The sequence below is a fragment of the Parasteatoda tepidariorum genome, chromosome 5 (assembly GCF_043381705.1).
Source record: "Parasteatoda tepidariorum isolate YZ-2023 chromosome 5, CAS_Ptep_4.0, whole genome shotgun sequence".
Lineage (NCBI taxonomy): Eukaryota > Metazoa > Arthropoda > Arachnida > Araneae > Theridiidae > Parasteatoda > Parasteatoda tepidariorum.
The window spans coordinates 41,336,414-41,360,388 of record NC_092208.1 but is presented as its reverse complement, the minus strand read 5'-3'; the positions used below and the strand labels follow the sequence as shown (position 1 = coordinate 41,360,388).

The 23,975-nt window shown below is 31.8% G+C and overlaps 2 protein-coding genes across 2 annotated transcripts in view; both read left to right on the top strand.

The window, feature by feature from the left end:
* The first annotated feature begins 13,445 nt into the window (after window positions 1-13,445).
* On the top strand, window positions 13,446-16,538 carry LOC139425697 (uncharacterized). The gene is made up of 2 exons (XM_071181344.1): window positions 13,446-15,241; window positions 16,211-16,538. The coding sequence occupies exons 1-2, from the start codon at window positions 13,660-13,662 to the stop codon at window positions 16,504-16,506; spliced, it is 1,878 nt and encodes a 625-aa protein (XP_071037445.1). The 5' UTR covers window positions 13,446-13,659; the 3' UTR covers window positions 16,507-16,538.
* Window positions 16,539-18,676: 2,138 nt separating this feature from the next.
* The window catches only part of LOC107443809 (uncharacterized), an 11,962-nt gene continuing 6,663 nt past the window's right edge, over window positions 18,677-23,975 (top strand). Inside the window, exons 1-2 of the mRNA XM_043043283.2 lie at window positions 18,677-19,068; window positions 21,673-21,823. Coding sequence (XP_042899217.1) covers window positions 18,746-19,068; window positions 21,673-21,823 — 474 coding nt within the window. The 5' untranslated portion in view covers window positions 18,677-18,745. The remainder of the gene's footprint in view (window positions 19,069-21,672; window positions 21,824-23,975) is intronic.

Here is a 23,975-nt window from a genome sequence, read left to right as displayed (position 1 = left end):
ATTGAAAATCCCTTTTTGCACACTGTTTCGAAACAGTTGTTTTGGAGGAAAAAAATATACTGTATAACAATCTATAACAATACATAAAAATATATTGTATAACAATATAAACAGTATATTTTTGTAACAACGTATACAATATAGTTTTGTAACAATATACTAAATTTTTTAAGGCTCCGTGCATAGCCAAGTGAAGTTTTCAATCAAGTATATTATAGAAAATAGTGCAGAAATTTTATATTCTTACTTAGCTTCGAAGACACTCTTACGGGCGGTTGTCACGGAACACCCTGTATTTTTATTGACACTCCTTTTGACAAAATGAGTATTCGCTTGTTTTAAATATCATGGAAAAAAATACGGCTAGCTATTTTTTAATATTGTTTCAAAAGTAGAGTTTTGTTTAAAACTCTCGTAGATTCTTTTAAAGAAATTATTGATGTGGGAAAATGAAACTTTTTTCCGAAGAGTATAAATTAAAGTGTCAAAAACTAGCGCCTTCAGTTAGAGTATGTCAAGTAAGTCTCTTGTTTTTGGTTGTCTTAGAAAGAATTGAAGTTACTCTAGTGATGAAAAATTCAGTTTGGAGGGAGAGAAGAAAAAGAAAAAAAAAGATTTCTTTGTTCTTTTATGTCTGCAGGGTTTTCAAACAAATATTTTTCGCCATAAAAAGTTTTTAGAGGAATTTGTTTTTGAAGTTGATAAATACGTAATTACAACTATAAAGAAAGGGGAAAAAATACTTTAAGGGTGCTGATTCTCAAAAATTATGTCTTACTTAATAAAAAGAGAAAGGTATATAGCTTTATAAAAAACATGATTGATATTTTGTTTCTGTTTACTTGAAACACACTTTTTTTTAATATTAAATGTCTTGATGTCCTGACTAATAAAAACTGCCTTACATTTTTCGACATATTTTTCAACATAATGTTTTAAAAGAAAAATAATGAAATATTTATTTAAGTAGTTTTGTTTTTTGATATACGTAATGATATTAATTAAGCAAAAAAAATCAAACATATTTATTAAGTTAAATGATTTTATATTTTTTAAATATTTCCTCTTCATTAACTCTTTGACGCAGAATTTTTTGAAAGCTATTTTTCATAATTTTCCATTGTTTTTTATTAATTTAGGTCAAAATAAGTTAAAGATACTATAATAAACATTTTAATAATTTATTGTTATGAAATACAGCATGAAACTCTGATGTCTTCTTTTGCGTTAAAGGTAAAATCTTCCAAACAATACAGTGTGCAACAATACTATAAGATCACTGAAGCTTATTTTATAACCAGTGTTGAACAGCAGACCCAAATTTTATGGGTTTACGACTACTAATGTTCAACTCCGTAGCCTTGTAAGTCTGAGCCCAATCCAGCAGACAAGGGAACTCCTGGATCAAGCATTGGCAGAAATTTTCCTTCGTGGAGGACTTTTTGATGGAGCTAACCCACATTTGCGTTACATGGAGAGGAAGACCACTAGAACCTCCCACGGTTAGTCTGACGGCAAGGGGACTCTAACCCATGATCCGTCTACCACTGAGGATATTTCACGTTAGCACTGTGGTCAGTCCAAGTCGGATGCGGACCAGCTATCGCCGGGATCGAACCTCGGTTCACCTCATTGGAAGACGAACACTCTAACCCCTGAGCCATTGCGGCTCTGTGACTTTTATTATAAGTAATATAAATTTTCAAAAATTAACTTAAGATCATTAAAATGAATAAAAAACAAAATACATGTATATAATTTTTAAGAGACACACTTAAATGTAAATATTTTGTCAGCAATTTCAAAATTTTCCCCCTGAAATGTCTGTCCCAAAATTATAAGACCACCAGTTAAAATGAATTTTTTTCAGAACTACTGAAAGTCTATCCACTATTTTTATGGATTAATTAAAGCCTCGAGTTTACATCAATCTAATTAAGTCTTCAAGCTAAGTTTTTGGAATTTTGTGGCTTTCATTCATGATAGCTTCTACCAGGTAAATACAGAATTATATTGGTGGTTATTTGCATACACTTAGTAGCCCGACAAGTTTTCTGTAGAATTTAAGATCAGGACTTTGGCTTATTTCAGGGCTTATTATTGAGGCTTATTATTAACTTTTTTCAGTTGCTACACTATTTTAAAATTATTTATTTTAGGCATTGCACTATAAAAATGAATTACATTTGGGGTCGTTTAATAATTTTGTAACACACTGTAATTTTCCAAACTTGCACTTATTTCAATTATTTAGATGCAAGAAAAACAATTTTCATCATTGAAACTTCTTCTGTTGCATCATTGAAACTGTTTCTTCTACGAAGAAAAAAAACATTTTCTCTTCTGTCGTTTATCACTTAATTATATGATTTTTGTAGATTCATAAAAGTCAAACTGAATGCGAAGATTTTTAAGATTACGAAAGAAACAATTTCGATTCTTGAATGAATAATCCCGAGAAATTGAAACGGAAAGATATACTTAAAGATTAAAAGCTTCATTTTCTTAAAAAAAAATGAAGATGATAATCAAAGTCGACATATTTCGAGCGCTCAAAAATAGGCACCCATTCTCCCGACGTGAAATCTGAGAAAGATATTTGAAATAGAAAACGTAAAGTTTCGACCAAAAAAACGCACACTAACCTTTGCTCTGACTCTTTTTCCTTAAACTCTGAACTTAATTTCCAGTCTGGATCACTTTTCTCATTTTTTTAATTTCTCAAGGCATTTTGGGTAACATTTAACTAAATGAGCTATTTTTACTAATTCAAACTTGCTGAACACAAATTTCGATGAAATTTAATTTCACTTCGATATTTTGATCAGATTCTCAGAATACGAAACAATATATATATATTATTTTTTTGTCGTATGCCGATTTTAGGCAGTGGGGGTGCGATTGTTCTTGTTTTTCAGTGGCGCCATCTATGGCCAGAAATTCGACTTCTGCCCCGCCACTCACACAACCCGTTTATAAGGCGGGTCGCATTCACACACAAAGGAGAAAGGACATAGAACACACAGAGAGAGAAAGAAACATGCATGCCTTGCCCGGGACTTGAACCCAGGACCTTTCTGATGCAAGGACAGTTCCCTGCCCCCTACACAGGCCGGTCGGCACAATATCTTGTGATAGATAATATTAAGATACTTTGTCTCCCGGGGACATATATATTTATTTATTTGTATTTTAAGACAATATATTGTATTATCTTAGTCATGAAATACTGTAATTGTTACAGGTGGTTCAAGAAACTTTATAGTTATATTTGGTCCGAAAAGTGCTTTATAAATTAATATTTCATTCTAGTTATTTTGAGATTTAATAGTCAAAAGTTAATAGTATGATTTATTTGAGGCCTCCTAAACTATATTTTTCTGTTGCTAATATATATTTTGATTTTAATTTTACCCTTAAATTTAGCGTTCGATCAAAGAAACTATATATTAAGATGTCCCGCTACAGAAACTACTTTTTACCTATGGATGAATGAAAAAGAAATGAATGAGTTGCGCGAGTGCCAATACCATTGACCAATGGTAATTTGAATGAAATATTTACAGTAATCATACTTATACCATTAATATATATTTTCATAGTATTTTTCAAATTATTATAGTATTCAAAAAATTTCACATTACTTAGAAATTATTTTGATAATTTTTTATGGAATGTTTAATTACACAGGTCGTTTAATCGTCCTTTTTTTGAGCTAGTACGAAGTCCGGAACAGATACACATCACAGTGCAAATTAAGTTTTTTAATTAAGAAGGTTTTCGTAGTTTCCCTCTCCATCTAACGTAAATGCTAGTCAGTTTTATTAAAAAGTCCTCTACGAATGTAAATTTCTCCCAATTCTTGATCTCGGAGTTAGCTTGTCTTCTGGATTCTGGAAATTACGAAGCTACGGACTTGAACATTTGTAGTTGTAAATGTTACTGAATCGAAGAATGACATGTTAAAATCGAAGAATGACATGTTTATTAGAACATTACACAGAGAGTTACACAGTTGGAACATACACTGGGACTGGAGAAATAGAGAAGAACATCAGAGAAACAGAGTTACTTGTATTTATAGCCTTCTTGGAAGCAAACTTAACCGCCGAACAGAACATTCTGATAACATGCTGACATAGAAAAAAGCTACTTCAAATAAGTACGATTACAGTTTTTCCTCAACAGTAAACTCAAAATTGGATCTGCAACAACGGTTTTAAAATAAAATTACAATCCTCACAATCAAGACTTTTCGGGATACAAACAATTCTGATAAACTCAAACTCGCTAGGCATTTTTTATTTGGGATAATTGCATTGGAAAACGCTTCGGTCAAAAAACCGAAAAAATTATGCGGTATACATAGGGTGGTCTCAATCGGAAAAAAATTAAAAAGGGATGTAAAATGTTTCAAGATGCTGTTCGAAATTGTAAAGGTTTTAATACAACTCTAACTATAAAAATTAAGTTGATCAATTTAAACATCTCGATTAGAAATACATTATTATAAAAAGAAATTATTAAACTTTGTTTCTGCAATATTTCTCAGGCATTTTTAAAATAAATGAATTTTTATTTTAACCCTTTAAGAGCTGACATTCTCAGAATTCTTTTTCAGCTTAGAGAAACAGAACATCCGCATTCACCATAATAATTTAATAATATAAATATTTTTTGTCAAATTTTTTAACAGGAATATTTTAAAACACAAGTGATAGCACTAGAAATTTTAAATTTATCCATGCATAAAGGTATATTTTTATAAGGCAATAAAATATTGCGTTTCCGCAACATAAGTCTGGAATAAACTAACGAAGAACTTTATCAGGTCTTCTTTTCCGGAAAATGTAAAGAACTGGCATTTAAATGTAAAGAACTGGCAATCTTAAATTTATCCATGCATAAAGGTATATTTTTATAAGGCTATAAAAGATTGCGTTTCCGCAACATAAGTCTGGGATAAACTAACGAAGAACTTTATCAGGTCTTCTTTTCCGGAAAATGTAAAGAACTGGCATTAAAAATACTTAAAATTGGTGGGAGAAAAGAATAAGAACTGGTTGAAAAAATATTTAATCTTTACCTTTCACTTGTGCAAGTAAAATATCCTTTACTGGCACTAATTTTTAACAGTTATAGTATTCTTAATGCTTTAATATAATTGCTTCTTTATGTAAATTAGACTGCCAATGGGTGACGAATGATTAATATCGAATGCATTATAGTATTTTCCAACTTCGATGCAAATATGTGTGTTATAATAAAGTAAAAGAAGTGGCAATCAAAAACAGTTATTTCTCCAGATCCAGAAGTTGAATTTCTTCTGATCAAAAAATAGAAACGAAATGTTTTTACTACCAGTTTCTTATATTTTCTGTATGAGTAGCAATCCTGAGTGAAACAAATTGTAATCGCAGAATATTTATGCGGACGGAATTTTAAATTTTTATTATTTTGATGAACATCAAGAGTTTTTATCGCTTAAAATACTAATGCGTTTCTGTTTCCAATGGAGTAAAAGAAGTAGTAATCAAAGACAGTTACTTCTTCTAATCAAGAAATAGAAACGAAATGTTCTTACTACCAGTTTCTTATCTTGTCTGTATGAGTAGCAATCCTGAATTAAATAATTTATAATGGCAGAATATTTATACGGACGGAATTTTAAATTTCTATCATTTTGATGATCATCAAGAATTATGAATGCTTAATATACTAATACGTTTCTGTTTCCAATAGAGTAAAAGAAGTGATAAACAAAAACAGTTATTTCTTCTAATCAAAAAATCGAAACGAAATGTTCCTTCTACCAGTTTCTTATCTTTTCTGTATGAGTAACAATCCTGAGTGAAATAATTTGTAATCGCAGAATATTTATACGGACGGAATTTTAAATTTCTATCATTTTGATGAACATCAAGAATTATGAATGCTTAATATACTAATACGTTTCTGTTTCCAATGGAGTAAAAGAAGTGATAAACAAAAACAGTTATTTCTTCTAATCAAAAAATCGAAACGAAATGTTCTTACTGCCAATTTCTTATCTTTTCTGTATGAGTAGCAATCCTGAGTGAAATCATTTGTAATCGAAGAATATTTATTCAGGCGGAATTTTAAATTTTTATCATACATCAAGAATTCTAAATGTTAGCAATGTTCTAATGAATTTCTGTTTCCAATTTACGGAAAAATTCCATCAAGCTAGAACTAAAACTAGAATTAAAGTTTTAGTTACTAGCGTAACTTTGGAATTAAAATTAATTCATTAATGTAACAATAAACTGCAGTGGACTCGAATATTACATGGCATTAAAGATTTATGATATCCTCTGAAATAGTTGGGCACTGATTATTTATGAACTTCATGTTTACATCATTAAAAGCTTCATTTCTGTTTCGAAATCAGAGAAAGTACCATTTTGAATAAGTTTGCAACATAATCAATAATGGCGTGGGCTGATAGATTACTTTGCATTGTACTCTTGTCGTTATTTATCTCTCAAAATATTAAATTTTCACTCTAAAAGTTTTTACATTATTTCAATTTTTTTAAAAATCCTTATTACCATTTTCTCTCCTTTAGTAATACTCGACATTGCCAGGAAAGCAATACGCGTCTTCCTAAATTTTAAAATTTTAATGTCTAAAATGGTAGCCGCATTTTCCTATTAAAAATCAAGAAATAGAAGAAGAATTTTGACAATTTTCAAGAATTTTTTGAGAAAAACACGATATTTTGATTTACAGGACATGTTAACAATTTAAAAAATATATAAATATATATATATTTAGTGCTAAAACTAAAAAACTTTCTTCAAGTTGAGTAATTGCTATATTGCCCTAATTCTCATTTCCAGCAATAAAGTACGTTGAAAAAAATTTCGAAATCTTGCCAAAGAATATGGAGATTATATTCTTTAATCCAAATATATTTTCTTTCTTCCAAAGAATATAGAGCATATATATACAGCATTTCACAATATCAATAAATGAATCTGGTCAGTACAAAATAAAAATATTTATGTTCCTTCTACGAATGATATTGAATTAATTCTAGGAAATATATATCATTAGTAGAAGAGGCATATGTATTTCTATTGTCTACATGACGCAATGATCGAATTAATTTATTAATATTATGAACTGCTCTCATATTTCCTATTACTACAGCAATATTGTTCGTAAAAGGAATATGTGTGTTTTTATTATTTGGATAACATAATGACCAAATTAATTTTTTAATATTATATGAATGTTTCATATTTTATTGATCAAAATATCCCTTTTCCAAATATTTTGCTTTTTAGTGTGTAAAAAACTAAATAAAGAATTAAAAAACCAAAAGTAAGATGGTAAAATTTTGTGAAATAGCTTCTTTCTATTTATTTAATACAAAAACGAGGTTAATTCATCACAAGTCCCTTTTGGATTTGACTGAAAAGTCGTTTGTTTTCATAAAGCAATATTATCATTTGATATTTTTTCTCTGGGGAGTCATTTAGTTCTTCTTTAAAATAAAATGTTTTCCAGAAAATGACATTAGAACTGAATACCAAACTTCCACATTCACTTCTGGCAATTTAAAAAGAAAGGGAACTTCTCGAAAAATAAATAAATAAAGACTTAATGCGTTTGAACTTATCGCTAATCTCTGAGGAGTTATATCGACGCTCAAAAAGTAAATAAAAAATTTTAATAGAAAATAACGTTTACTACTCTTGATTAGTCTTTTTGTAACTGGTATCTCCCTATTTTTAATTCAAATAAACTATTCTTTGGGATGAGTTTTCAAACAAATCATACAGTTTGCTTCTGATATTTGTTTATTTTTTCCATCTATTTAAGAACATCTTATTTAACCGTTTTACGCAATGCCGAATATTTTACATGAAGGCCCGAAAAAGGGCGATGATTTTAAAAACCAATTAAAGAAGAATGGGAAAAAAAGTATGGTTCATATTCAGGTTACTTAGTACCTGTCCTTGTAGGCTCTCACTGATACATCAGATCTGACATGACTCTAAGATAATCACATAGGTAAACATAGTCTAGTATATGCACAGCTCAAACATTAATATAGAAAAAAAAAACAATGGCAATATAAGTGGACCGCCGATGGACCCATCTCCCCTGCGACTGTTCGCAGCTTCTGGCGAGTTGCTTCCTGGTTACACCCGTCCGACATATATGGATCATATAAGAAAGGCTATGTACAATATATGTAATTTTTTTTTCTATTTATAATCCTTCTTGGATAGTATACCATCTGGTGAGAAAAAGGCTGCCAACGGGCTGTGTGTAATATTTTCAGTTAAGAATTCTTTGTTAAAGGTATCATTAAATTTTGCTTTGTCACATTTTTTCTGCTTTATTGAAAAAAATTGGCATTCAGTGAACTGGCACATCCTGTTTAAGAGAGATTTTTGTGAAATGATTATTCCAGTGGCAGTGAACTGAAGCTAAATTTCTTAAATAGATTTTTTAAAAGCTTATATCACAGCTTAAGAACTAAACCATTACTCAGCCTGACTCTTCTAATGTGTGTTTAAAACATTTATATGCAGTGGATGCAAAACCTTTTTCAACTCTAATGTAATTGTTTTCCAGTTCCCTCCTGGATAATGACCTAGGTCATACAGGTACCTGAATTGCAGATTTGTTGGCCACTTTTTCAGGGGCACCATATTAGGAGGGCCCACGTTGCTCCCACAGTAAGGACAGATAGTACAGAGAAGGAAAGAACATCCATTCCTTGCCCGGGATTCGAACCCAGAACCTTTCTGATACAAGAGCAGTTCCCTAACCCCTACACAGGCCGGTCGGCACTCTAATATAATAAAATATAATACTACATTACTTTTCTAATATCACTGTGAAAGCTTTTTTTTTAAATGCGGAAATTCCTCAGTAATTGGGGAGTATGGTTTATATATATATTTGCAATTTTCCATTCCGAAATACAAAATTAGAAACAAGAAATTTACTACAGTAAGGTTTCACCCAATGTTTCCGAAGTTCAACTTAATTTTGCATTTTCTTTTTATTAGATCGTCCGGAAAGTTCCTACCGAATTTCGAGAGGCGGAAATCCCAAAGATCCGCCAAAAGTATTCAAGTGATGGCAAACTTCATACTAAAAAATTTTTTGTTTTTAAAAATACATCATTAAGTTTTTCAGATTACAACAAAGATCTTATCGCATTATATAGAAGTCTGATACAACACTGTAGATTAATATCTTTATACCTGCCAACTTGTATGATAGCTGAAACAATATTTTACATAGTGGTAGTAAAGAAATTTAAGAGCTAACAAATAGATAAGCTACTGACTAACTGATGCATTTAAATCAGAATACCTAACTCAGATGATTATTTTCTCCTTTATCTAATTTGATAATAATTAAGGGTAAGAAAGGATAAGGAATGATAGCAAAAAAATAGATCTGAATTGGGTATAGATAAGCTGAACTGAACTCTGTTAAATATCTAGATACCTGAGGTCGGTACTGTCCTTTTCCCATTCATCTTTAACTTGAACTTTGTGGTGCTTCGATGAGGTGGTGGAATACAAATGAAGCAAAGAAGATTTCATGTGGATCATTAAGTCCTGAGTGTGTAGTTATGTGTAGTTGGGTGATAAGACAATAATGTAACATAGATAAGCTAACAAATAGATCATAGATAGATAGATTTTAATCATTAATTTGTCGTGGTAGGTTGAAAGTTTTTTCTTTTTTTGAACTTCAAATTAAAGATTTAATTTGTCAAAACGCTGCAATGTTGTATCTCTAAAAAAATGGCCCTCAATGACCATACAAGTTTGCAGCTATGTATCTTTCTCTTATTTTACTTTGACTGCATTTTATTACTCAACTAATGTCTAAACTTCATGATTTTAAATTAAATATCGCACTTATCAACTTATTGGGGCGGCCTGCGTCTCTCCGTACCCTACTAATTCCTTCATATAACATATTGTTTGTTATATGTCTTTAAATACCGAGGAATCAGTTAATGCTGCTTCGCGCAGCGCACTGAGATAGTTGTGTATTTAATCTATCTTATCTACTCTATCGTTATCTACTTGAAGTGTTTGTGAAATTTGGAAAAATTCAAATTGCTTTGATGGAGGCATGGTGGATCAGCGTTCACCTTCCAATGAGATGACCCAGATTCGAATCCCAGAGGCGGCTGGTTGATACGAACTCTGCTCCTGGCTCTCACCGACCACACTGCTGACTTAAAATATCCTCAGTGGTAAACGAGTCATGGGTTAAAATCTCCTTGTCGTCGTTTTCCACTCCATGTAGAGCGAATGCGGGTTAGTTAAATTAAAATGTCCTCCTCGAAGGCTAATTTGTTCCGATGTTCATTGTTTTTTAAACCACTATATCACACGTATTGTTACCATTCCTTACCCAACAACTTTGATACCCTAAACTGCTGACCCTAAGATATTAAATTTATTTTAACGGGGTGAATCCCTTCTAAAATACATATTTTTTCAAATTTTGAAGGAGAATTTGCAATAAAAAATACATATTTAGGCACTAAGTTGGAAAAAAATACCTATTTTTTTTTTTTTTTTTTTGCAGACAAAGGTAGAAGATTCTAAATTCTCCAAAACTATGTTTACAATCCTTTCTGAAAAATATTAAACATACCAACATAAATATTCTATATTATAACCATCATTGAACAGCCGAAAAGATTCTGAGTTTACGACTATCAAGGCTTAACTCCGTAGCCTTGCAATTTTGAACCTAAACCAGAAAACAAGGGAACTCCTGCATTAAACATTGGGACAAACTAGCTTCCGTGGAGAACTTTTTGATGGAACTGACTCGCATTTGCCTTACATGGAAAAGAAAACCACGGTTAACCCAACGGCAAAGGGATTCTATCTCATGATCCGTCTACCACTGGGGATATTTCACGCCAGCACTGTGGTCGGTACAAGCCGCGAGCAGAATTCGTATCAACCATTCGAATCCGATAACCTCACTGCGAGGTACCGTTTCCTGAGATACCGTGACTCTAACATAAATATTATCATTTTTGATTAGAAACATATTTTTATAAAAACATCACGAATAGTATCTAACTAAGTTTTAATCCAGGTAAAAATAATTTCCGTGCTTTATTTTAAATCAATAAAATGTTATAAAAAAAACACTTTTGGAAAAAAAAATTCTGCATAGAAAAACTGCTACCATTTTGGTAGAATATTTTGTGCCAGAGAGAAAATTATTGAACGTGAAATCGCTGAGAGGCTTTTTCTTTACGACTCTCCTATTTCACTGTTCAAAAATACCCACCAATCATGAGATTTAAGAAGAAATATTTCCATAAAAAAAAATAAAGTATTATCGATTTTGAGGGAAAAAACATTTTCCTAAAAAACCATTAATCAGTTTGACAGATTAAGGAATATGTTTGTTAAATAAATTTTGGTCCTTGGATGACTTTTTAGCATTTTCCTTCATTTCATTTAAACTCATTTTTTTCTCGACAGAAAAAAAATTACTTATTAAAGATGAATCGAAGCCATTATTTCCTTACATTTTAGTATACAAATATACACATTAGATTCACCTTATTTTGCGAACAAAAACTTTTAACGGATGACTTAAAGGACAATATTCGAAAAATGTTATTTCAANTGGCACATAACGCATCTTACCCACACCTCTCCTCGAGTGTCTTCAGAGAACTTTCCATCACAAAAACTGCAAGTTGCATCGCTTGAGTCTGGTTTATCCCCACCGTTGACATTTATCAGATTCGTATCATCATCACTGTAGATAAGAGGAGGGTCATCGAGTCTGATGAGTCCGATGATTAATCGTATCGTTGCGTGGGCCGAATTTTCTTTTTTTGAAGGCCTTTCGTCTTCCCACCCTGCCCTCTGGCCGGTCTCTTACCCCGGGAAAGTTCAAGGACGTCTTCTTGAGAGCACTTGTCCAGCGTCTTGGTCAACTGATTCTTGTATGGTAATCCGGTGATGAGGCTGGACCTTGCTGCTTTGCGTCCACGAGTAGTGGTTATCTTCCTAATGTTGGGAACAGGAGATATGTCGAACGGAGAAATTGCACTTGAAGCTCCTGGGGAACATTGAGGTATTTTAGCTGCCTTATCAATTGGCATAACTAGAGCCTGATGTGCTAAACTCCACTAAAAAAAAGTTGGTGTAATTATGGTCACCCTTTAAATGGGGGCCCATATTTACACCAACCCCACCTAAGAAGGATGGCCATTATCACAAGTAACCTAAAAGCGTGCGTGACTAAAGGTGTGCTTCAAAAAATAGCTTAAGATCTCCGCTTTCCGGATATCACTGTCAAATTATTTTTAACTGAACATAAGTACATGAAAAGAAAACGATTTCACATACCTCTCAAAAGTTTGCAGTCCAGAATAATCACCAATTTGCACAATAACTTGCGCTGCATCCACACTACTTGAAAAAATGGTTTCAACTGCTCTGTACAATCTTATATTAGCAACTGGCGCCATATAAAGTCCTTGCCGCCAGTCTTCAGTACCTCCCATAGATACTAGGGAGGGGTGCCCATATTTACACCCGTGCCCATTTTTACACCTTCTCCTCTAGTATTTATTTTTTAGATAGCGAAAAAAGAAATGAACAACATTATGTTAATTTTAAGCTTACAGAAACGTTGCTGTTATTCCAACTAAGATCTTAATTTTACATTAACGAATGTTTTTAGGCGATGCGCAGATTATCTGGTAGTTTTTAGATTACCTAAATTATTTTAAGACCGAAACATTGGTGATTCAACAAACTACCCGAGTTAATCATCACATTATCTAGATTATCAGCAACACAACTGTAACATATATATAGATTTTGCATAAACAATTCTATAAGCTTTCATTTTTTTAATAAAATGACAATTCAATAATAAACAGAATTAGGTGTCTGCAAATGACGTCATGCGTAAGTGGCAAACTTCATTGGCTGCTGATTCGTGGTATTTTTTTATGCCACGATTCAGCGCCAATCAGATTCGACATCCAAGCGGGACGTCACTTACAAGTACCCAATTAAATCTAATCCAAAAATTTATTCAGTGTGATAATAAACCAAACTTAGTAGCAGTAATGACATGTTATTTGTACACAACCAGGTTATTTAAGTTTGTACACAACCAGGAATCAACTTGTACATAACCCATTCAGTTTGTACGCAGTGTTGTTTGTACACAACCAGGTTCGATCTTCTTCTCGAGTTGCAAGTACCATATTGGTAAATAATTTGCTATTTATTGCAGCTTAAAAAATCTGTTTTTATTGAATGAATTTCTTGACTATTGAGAAAAGTCAGCATGAGCATTTATTTAATTTAATGAAGTTAGTAAATAGAAATGGGCAGGTATAGCGCTTAAACATATGGATTGGGAATATTTTTCTTTAACTTCATAAAAATAATTCTTTAATTTTTTCTACTAATGATTAAACTTGCTGCTTTTCCGATATGATGCATCTTTCGTAAACTTTTATGCATGATATACCTGAGTTTAAAGAAACTATCATCACGCTATTGTTTCTCAAATAATTATGAATGATATAAAGAAGCTAAAAAACTACAAATAGAGTTATTTTGAATTTTCAAATTTCATTGTGGCTTCATGTTGTCTTATGATTGGGTTTATGCCATAGTTGTAAGTATTGTAGTTGGTACATTGATAGCTTTTCTAATTTGGAAAACAAAGAATCATACACCTTCAAAAATAGAAGGTAGACAAATCTTATCAAAAAATCAACGTTCAATATATTTTTCAAAATTTTATAATTTCAAGCAATCAATAGAAAAATATAATTTTGACTGCGATTTTAAGCACGAAAACTACTTAATAAATGATCTTAAAATTTCAAATACGCTGAAGGACCAAAATTTAACTAATGTGATCATAACAAATAGATCATTTTTAAGAAAACTGAAAGGATTGCCCGAGACATACGAATTCAAATCAACGGAAAATAGCATTTTACAAGAAAATCAAACAGAGGGTTCCTTTTTTCAAGATTATTCTACGAAACAATCTACAAACATACATTTTAAAAGATCCTTTGCTCGATACAGGAACATGAAAAAACCTCGGAAGTATTTATTTCTGCATAAGAATGAATCTAGAGAAAAATCCAAATTTTTCTTGAAAATTCCACCCATTTTAGTAAAAAATCTGAGAAATCAAAATTTTAGGAAAGCTGGTACTGCTTTATTTAGCAGAAAAGTATTAAAAAACGAAATTGAAACTAATTCTCATAATGCAATGAAGAAAGTCGATAACCGCAACACAAATTTCTTAGCATCTAGCAAAATTGTAGAAAATAAAATAAATAAATCAAAAATCGGTCAATTGAAAATGGATCAAGAGAAAGTGCTTTCGATTTATGAAGAAACAGCCAAAATTGATGAACTCCAAAGGTTAGAATATTTGAAAACAGCAACGAAATTCATAAGTCCTGCTACAGAATACCAAACAAAAGCGATGACTGATTATAAATTTACTGAAATGAGTACAATTTCACATTCTGATTATTTTTCTACAGAAAACGAACCAGACTTGGAAGATTCTACTTTGCTATTTACACTGGACTGGGATGTCGATGCAAATTTAACTAGTTCTTCACTCGTTCAACCAGAACTAACAACAATTCTCCGAAAGTCTTTATTTGCATATTCTACAGTTGCACCATCTCTCATAAAGAATTTAGCTAAATTCAACATGGACTCAACAGATTCCCCAACTGCATCGATACTGGAGAATTTAGCAAAACCCAGTACGGAATTTGAAGATTCCTCAATCGCACCTCTGAAGACCTTAATTACAGCCAATGTAGAATTGAAAGAATCCTCAATAGCTGCCTCTGCTCTGAAGATTTTAACTAAGCCTAGAGTGCAATTTTCATCAACAATATCTTCAAAAATCGCAAACAACACCAACGTTTCGAAGAATATTACAACAAGATTCAAAACTAAGCAAAATGAAACCACACCTAATTGGTTAAAACTCATCACAGAGAACTTAAATGCCTGGACTAAATGTACAGAGAAAAATGTATCAATTCTAAGTGAAGAAGAAGATAGCCTTGATCTTGAGACGTACATTTCATATGACAAGATCTCGTTCAATGAAACTTTTTTTTCTCATCCAAGTTTGGTATCTCTTGCAACAGTGGCTTATGTCATGAAAATAATCCTTCTGGGTAAGATAAAAATTTATCTTGTATTTACGTCAGTTATTTAAATATGATTCTTATAAAAATACATCAAGTTATCTTAATTATGATATTTTTTGATAACTTAATTTTTTAAAGCTCAAACTGCTAATGGCTTTTACAGAAAACTACACTTTAAATAACTGCCTGAAGAATTGAGAAATGTTTACAGTAGTAGTCTATACGTTGAGTATTTATTAAGAAAAATGTTGCATATTTATTAAAATAAAAACTTAGTTGCGAAGTTATGAAGTAAAATTCAGATTTATCTTCAATCTAAAATGGCTGTTGAAATTTTGAACAATAAATTATGCAATGGAACAACACACCTCCTTATCAATCATTAGTGATAAAGCTTGCCTTTTTCGAGAAACAGCATTTATTTCTTTATATGATATTCAAATTTTGGTTCGAGAGGTGCGTGAGGTAGTAGTAAAAAACGTAATGAAACATTGAAATGAGTTTTCTATCTCATCTCACGGTAGAGATGGAAATAATTTGAATACTTCTGCTACCTACTATGCTGAAATGTCCCAAACTTATACTTTACGAAAGGTTCTGTGATTTAATAACTGTCCGAAAATTTTTAAATTACTACTAAAATTCAATAAATAAAGAGCTATGATCTCGTGGACATATAAATAGTTAAAATTAAAATCAAGGCCTTCAAAGCGAAACAGCTAGTCGTTAAAAAAATTTGGTTAATATATTGTTTAAAACTAATTACGATGCTGTAATTGGAGGACGAGTTGAAGAATTAGAACATTAAAATGCAGTTGTGCTGTGCGTTTAGCTTAGTTACCATAAAAGTTTATATGTCGCGCAATTTTGAAAGGTGGCCAAGCTGGTCGCCAAAGATTGCTAGTTTGTATTAAGTGCCTTAATTTTAATAGATTTAGTAATAGTGCGGTGCAATTAAGTAAAAATTACTAATCCAAATATTTACCTTTATTTCAGTTTTATTTTGTTCCGGAATCCTCTTCCTAGCCCTGATTATAATTGCGTTTGCTAAAGTGAAAGAAACTCATGGTTTTAGTTACCTCAAAGATCATCTAACATACAGTTTGATCAGTGTTTTCGGATCTGAAACTCAAAGAGCACCCACATTAACACTGATATCTCCCTCGTCAAGTAGTACGAGCTTAATATCCTTGCCAACTGTTTTAGAGGAAGCATCACGTGATCCAAAAGAAGCTTTCAACGCTTGGGAAATGAAAAATAGGAGAATTTCTGAAAAAGAAATTATACATTGAAATCGCATTACAATAAACTGACTACTTTTTTCAAGTGACTTGTGTTTTCTTAAAAAATCATCACATTGTTGAAAATAAAGTGTAGCACATTGAAATCAATCCCCGGGTGTTCCAAAAACTTATAAAATTAGGTAAACAAGCAATTTAACAGAAAGAAAAACCATGCACAGTGTGATGCTTTCAGCTTACAAAACCAAAAAAAAAAATTTCATCTGATTTTAAAACTAGTACAACTCTTGTGCGGCTAAATACTATTACTGGCGCTAAAACTTTACAGTAAATCATACATTGATATATTCTTAGTAGCTGGTTATTTTTAGGTTACTCAATGCACTATGGTTGACTAATATTAATAAACTGGTTTTATTTTTCTTTATGCATTTATAAAAATTTCATGATCGGAGAAATCAGAGTATCAAATTATTTTAAATATTTAAATTTTAAATCTAAATATGTTTTGAAACCCGTAAGAAGATATAATTTTCCAACTGTCTAAAACTGCAGCAAGCAAAATGAAATCCCCCCTAGTTTTCCATTAGCTTCATGGACGAATATTCATTCCCCAAATCAGTTCTAATATCAGCTCACAGAATCGATAACACTTTATATAATCGGTTTCATGGTTTGGACAATTTTTTTTTATTAAAGAAAAATATAAAAATTTGTGAGAGTACTAATACAGCTTACATAGCTTTGTACACAATAATTCTCCTTTTTTTCCCCTAACTATTACTTTTACTTCGATTCAATCGATTTTTTTCTGTAACTTCAGAAATGTTGTATTAAAATAAGATTTGCTATGATGATAACTATATTTTAGTGATCATTACTAACATAGAAACGTTCGATTTTAGTATGAGCTATATTATATTCATGGATTTTCTATCGTAGAATTGGAAATTACAACAAATTAGTCGAATAAATTTGAATGGTCTACAATCTTAAAAATAAATATTACTTTAAAAATGATAAACGCAAATTTTATTTTTTACAAATGCAATCTGTATGTCATAAGTCCAATTAAAACTCACGGCTTGTTGCAAATCTCAGCAGTCTCTTTGTAACGTGCCAACAGCAGTAAGCTGAGGCAAATTCAGGCTGGTTGAGTAATTCTTTACTTATTTTCTAATTAGCAAAACTAAAGACATATGACCTGGTTGTAATGAGCCTGAAAATATCAGGACTAAATAGAAAATACTGGAGATGTAAGAATAATTACCGGCAGGAAGCGTACTTGCAATATTAAATTTTTTCAGGGAACGCTATAATTTAATTTTATAATTTATAATTTAACATCATTGCAAGGGTACACTGCGTGTCCACACTAATCCCGTCTAATAATTATTTTTCTATCCCTTAATTAAAGAAAAAAATATCAAAAGTGACAAATAAAGCATTCATAACATAAGTATCTCTCAATGTTAAAAAGCAATGACTAAAAAAGATCTCAAGTTGCAATTTAAAAAAAAATTTAAGAAGTTACTTCCCATCATAAAAACCTTCTTTTTTTTAATCTCTATTTAAAAATCTATGATATTGTCTTGTAACTAACTGCCTGTGAAAGTGTACCATAGTTTTACTAATCAGTCAAATTTTACAGAGAATTTTTGAGGTATAAATGACTGAAATATTCCTCTTCTGCACACTAGCTTCCTCTCCTCTGGTTTTAGAGTACTTAGGTGCGACATCCACATTCGTAGTCTTTCGCATAATTGACCAAGAATCAAATCAAAAAATTTACGAAATTAGCAAATTCGGGATTTTGGCGTGAAGCTTGCGACATTACGGTATTTTAATACCTATATATTGCATTATTAATATTCCATATAATATGTAGCGCAAATATGGTGAAGAGTAACCATTGACACTCTTAAGGCCTGGNGGGATTTTGGCGTGAAGCTTGCGACATTACGGTATTTTAATACCTATATATTGCATTATTAATATTCCATATAATATGTAGCGCAAATATGGTGAAGAGTAACCATTGACACTCTTAATTTGTTGTTTCAAAGCTAATGATATCATGCAAACCATATGATTTAGTTTTGCCTTAGTTGTCCAATTAAAAACACATGCGTGAGCTTAAGCACAAAAAACGTTCAGCAAAATGTAAAAAGAAACACAAATTCGCGAAATGAAGTGAAGTAATTCATTGTTTACTGTTAGATATCCTTCGTAGAAGATTTTTAATGGTTGCTTTTGAGCAGCAGATATTTTAGCATATTTTTCCTTAACCATGTCCAGATGCCCTCATAGACTGAAACAAATTGTTGGTAGCAAAGTAAGTGGACCACATTGCAGCACATGCTGCTGCCCCTGTGAATATCAAGAAGCCCTTTACGAAGTCACATCGTGTGCATCTTGCTCATGTGAAACGACAACGACAATATTCGAACCGGTTTCAGAAAGATGTGTGTGCGATTGTCATGATTGGAAAGAAGAGTGCCATTTTTGCCTTCATTCAAAAACACCATTTTCTTATACAAACACAGAGAACTGGGATAGATTTCTATCTTGCTCAAATAGAACCTACACAATTTTGAGACATTGGTTTAAAAGGTAAATATACTTTAATTGCAGGGTATGTTTCTTAAGCAGAAGGGAGCTTATAGTATTTTTTTTTTAAAAATGGTTATAGTAAAAAGAAAATGGGAAAAAATTAAGTTATTCCTGGACATGAAGAAAAATTAATGGCTATTTTGCTTTTTGACATTACAGTTTAGTAATAGACGCCGCACTTAAATATAGTATTTGGCTGTTGGCGATGGTCTTAGATTACATTATCACAATTTATATCAAAATGACAGATGGTCCGACCTTTGCATCGCACTCCATAGAGACCCACGCCTGCTTGTACTTTCCTTCTTTGTAATCAAAAAGGACAGTACAAAATGCATTCCGAACTACTTAGTTGCATCAATTTAAATGTAGTTTGCTTATTGTAGAATCACACTTACTGCTATTGAAGTCTTTATTGAATAAATTTAAAAATTTCGTTAGAAGCAATTAAAATAAACCATCTTTGCAGTCTTTCACTGGTTTCACCGGGGAGGAGTCCGGTTCCTTGCCTTTGGCCTTTCCCCCTTCACTCTCCTCCTCTTTTCAGTTGTATGGAAATGTACTACGATCTTTTCCCCTTTCTTAATATTTTTCGTATTTAATTGTTAAAAATATTTTTTAAAAATTTGCATGACACGTTCGTTTAGAACTATGTTTAATGTAGTTTTCAGTTCCATATAGTTTCCTAACTTACAAGATTTTAATCTATTTTAAAATCAAGGCTGAAACTAACTTACTTTCTTCTTCTATGACTCTCCACATGCTAATGGTGAAATCATACGAATTGTTGCCATAGGTAGAGAGTTCTGCTCTGCGCCACTTGTGGCCCATTTCGATTACCAGTTGCAAACATATTGTAAACTTACAAATGCTTATGACAGAGCCGCGATGGCTCAGGGGATTGAGCATTCGCCTTCCAATGAGGAGAACCGGGTTCGAATACGAATTCCGCATCCGGTTTGCACCGACCACAGTGCTGACGTGAAATATCCTCAGTGGTAGACGGATCATGGGTTAGAGTCCCCTTGCCGTCAGGCTAACCGTGGGAGGTTCCCGTAGTCTTCCTCTCCATGTAGCGCAAATGCGAGTTAGCTCCCTCAAAAAGTCCTCCACGAAGGCAAATTTCTCCCAATACTCGACACAGGAGTTCCCTTGTTTCCTGGATCGGGTTTAAAATTACAAGGCTACGGAGTTGAACATTAGTAGTCGTAAACCCATGAAATTGGGTTCAACGACGGTTATAAAAATATAAAAAAATGTTTATGACAATAAAATATCATCTGAGCAGCAATCAAAATTCTCACCCAGCGAAAGAAGGAATACTGTAAGAGAATTTAAAATCTGGAAATATAGACATCCATTTCGGTAAGACACTAGATCCCTTCAATATTAAAATTTACTATCCAACGAATAGTATGATAAAAGGGTTGGGTAATTTTATTTACAGTAAGGAGAAAGTGGCTTTCAAATTTACTAAAAATCGCAAAGAAAATAGATTTAAAGTCGCTCTAAATGACGTGTTATGGTACTCTCAATGATGAAGAGTAATTCACCCCTAACAAACAAGATGACTGGCTACCTTACCTGTACAATGTGCATAGCGATAGAGTTCTTTATCGAAGAGAAAATCTGACGATAGATAAGAACGAATATGGACCAGATTCAGATGTACAAAAAAAAACTGAGCATTTGTAAACATTCGTTTTTATGCCAAAGCAAATTTCTGCCTAACCAACAGAGGTAATCAATCATTTATAATTCTGATTATGTATCACTTATGTGGAGGGCAACGGATTGGAAGAAAAGCTTATGGGGAAGCCTAACAAAAAATACTATTATTGTTTGTGCTTATTGCTTACAATTATTAAATTTGATTGTTAGTAAATATGGCTTTTTTATTCAATGCACCATTCTAAACTGAACCATTCCCCAACATATGCTTCAAGCTAAAAGCGGAGTTTTAGACTATATTTTCTTCCACAATCAAAGCATATAGAAGGTCCATTCTAAATGTTCTAACAAGGCAATGGTACTTTTTAATGGTTCTGGATAATGATGTAAATATTGTCGTTTGACCACCTTATAGCCCCAACCAGAATCAATAAAAAATTGTCAAGTTCATAAAAGTAAAATATCCTAATAATGTACTATTTTTACCACCCTCTTTCACTTTGTATAAGACACTTAGAAACTATCAAATAAGCTTATTTAAGCAGTAGTTTTAAGCCTATATAAGTTAAAATATCAAGCTACAGAATAAGTCATCCTTATAATCAATCATTATCTAATTCCTCTCTTCTCTTCCTTATCCCCAAAATTAGCAGGGCTAAACTATGTCCATGAAATTCATCACCCGGAGGAAGTCGGCCACCATAAGTGTGTTATTAAGAATGTCCCTTTTGTCCAGACCTAGACAGTTCAGTATATGTTGGGGGGAAGCCTGCATGTTGTGGCACCTGGGGCAGTTAGGGTAGATTTTAATACTACCCTCAAAAGAAAGGGACTTAAGGTGGCCACTGATAAGCCTGGTAAGTGCAGTCTGGTCCTTGCGGTTGCACCGAATGTTGAGTGCACCTCCTGGACTGGTGTTCTAATTCCTTACAGATTCGACAGAAATGAAGATGGATATTTGGATTTCAATGAGTTGAAGAGACTTGTACAGGAGTTGGGGACAGGATCCTTGCAAAATACGCAAATAGCTCGCCTTCTTCATAAAGCTGACAGTAATCGAGATGGTAGATTGTCTTTTATAGAAGTAAGTGAACTTCCATTATGCGACTAAACTATTTTGGAAACATGTGCTTTTATCTCAAAAAAAGATTACGAAGATAAACAGGAATCGAATTTAATTCTCAGAATTTATTTTGGAGATGCAAGATATTCGCGTCCACCTTAAAATATCCTAGTCCTCTTTCCTAGAGCATTTACCTTTAAATGTCTGTATTAGATGTACCCCTTAGTTTTGTCTGATAGTTTCGTTACAAGTTTGAATATGTATGCACATGCTCTTTTGTGACGGTATATGATGCGTCTCTTTAAGCTAGAACATTACCATTGGTAAATATTCAAACACTTTCTTTTATAAAAACACTTTATGAATTACTTCAAAAAGAGGGGTGTATTTTCCGGTTAACTTAATATTTTATCCTACAATAAGTATATTAACCCTTTCGCGCCGACTGTCACAAATACGTGCCAGCATAAAACCGTATCAATCAGGGTAAAAAGATAAAACTGGTAATCACAGTATTTCTTTAGCAGTTTATTTGTGGGCGGAGTTATAATTGCTTGATTTATTTAATTCACCATTACTTTGTTCAAAATAAAACTATTTAATTATACTTTAAATTAACATTGATTATATATATGATTAAACTAACAATAATTGAAGTAAAAGCAAAGTAAGTCTGTCAAATTAGCAACGACTACATTTAATTTACCGTTTTTTTTATTTAATTACAACTTGATTCTGATTTTGTACGAATGCTTTTCTGAATCACCCGTCCCCAAGGGGTTAAAGTAGCGAATTTCCACTTCAAATACAAATATTTTAATTGTTGTAACATTACGATGTGAATATAAATATCTTCTTTATCTTGAATAAATGTAAATAAAGAAATAACTTTGATACATTTGTAGAGCAGCACTTTAAACGTTAATTGAAGGATTAAACTAAATTAATAATAATGTTAACTACCAATTTCATTTAAAAATTAAACGCAGATGCAATATTGCATATTTAAATGTTCCATTAATGTATTATTATACTCTTCATGTTTTTATAAGATATTAATGTTAATATGTTATTATGGACAAGAACATCTTGCTTGGTACTGCAAGATAAGTGTTAATAATGAAATAATACACTTACCACTCTTTATTAATATAATGAGTATTAATATATATTATTAAGAATATGACACTTCTCATACCGCAAAATAAATATAAATAATGAAACAATATTTATATTTATTTTGCTCATATAACTCACCACTCTTTATCTTTGAAAATTCAAGGCGTGTGTTCAAGATAGAAAGGCTGACGTTAATGAATTAAGTTACTTATCCAATTAAAAGTTGTTTTTTTTTTACTCAAAGAAATCCTAAAACTAATGTTGCAAAAAATACATTAGTGCTATAATATTTAAGCTATTTTACGAGGTAATTCAAAACTGCATTTTTTCATAAGGGTATAAAGCCAAAAAAAGGAAGAAACTCTGCATCATCTTAAAAAGTGTTTTTGTATGACTAATTTCATTAAAAAAATATTTTTAAAAACATTAAAAAAAACACTCTCTTCTTTTAAAGAAACCTAATTAAATGGATAAACGATTGCTCTAGAAATACTGTTTTCTTAGTTTTCAATTCTATGCTTTTTATAGTTGATTAAATGATTAAAATACAACATGCACAGAGAGCTGAGTTTTCAGATAGCGTAAAATAAATAAACAACATTTATGTTAATCTAAGCGTGCAGAAACGTTTCTGTTATTCTAACAACGATCTTAATTTCCCTTTAACGAGTTCTTTGTAGGTAATGTATAGATTATCTAGGTAGTTTTCAGATTACCTAAGTTATTTCGAGAATGGAACGATTTCTGGCATAATGAATGAAACGATTTACTAATACTATCTGACATGCATATATAAATATCATGATATACGAAAAGCATAAACGTATGGATGCATTTGTCGAAGTTGGAGCTGTGAAACATTGCTTAATTAACAAGTCAAATTAAACTCATTTATGATTATAGTTATTTTTTAAATGATATCCCTTAAAATCTAATGCAGCGTATAAAAGTGATTCTGATTTTTCAACCATTACCTGCCCTGTGACTTTTCGGACAATTATAATTAGAAGGTTACAACATATTCTGGTTATTTCGTATATATATATAAAATCCT

What these genes read in the sequence shown, in the direction of transcription:
- LOC139425697 (XM_071181344.1), top strand. Translation starts at nt 13,660, where the DNA reads ATGTTGTCTTATGATTGGGTTTATGCCATAGTTGTAAGTATTGTAGTT. An exon ending in CATGAAAATAATCCTTCTGG is followed by an intron (nt 15,242 to 16,210) that starts GTAAGATAAAAA and finishes CCTTTATTTCAG; the next exon opens with TTTTATTTTGTTCCGGAATC.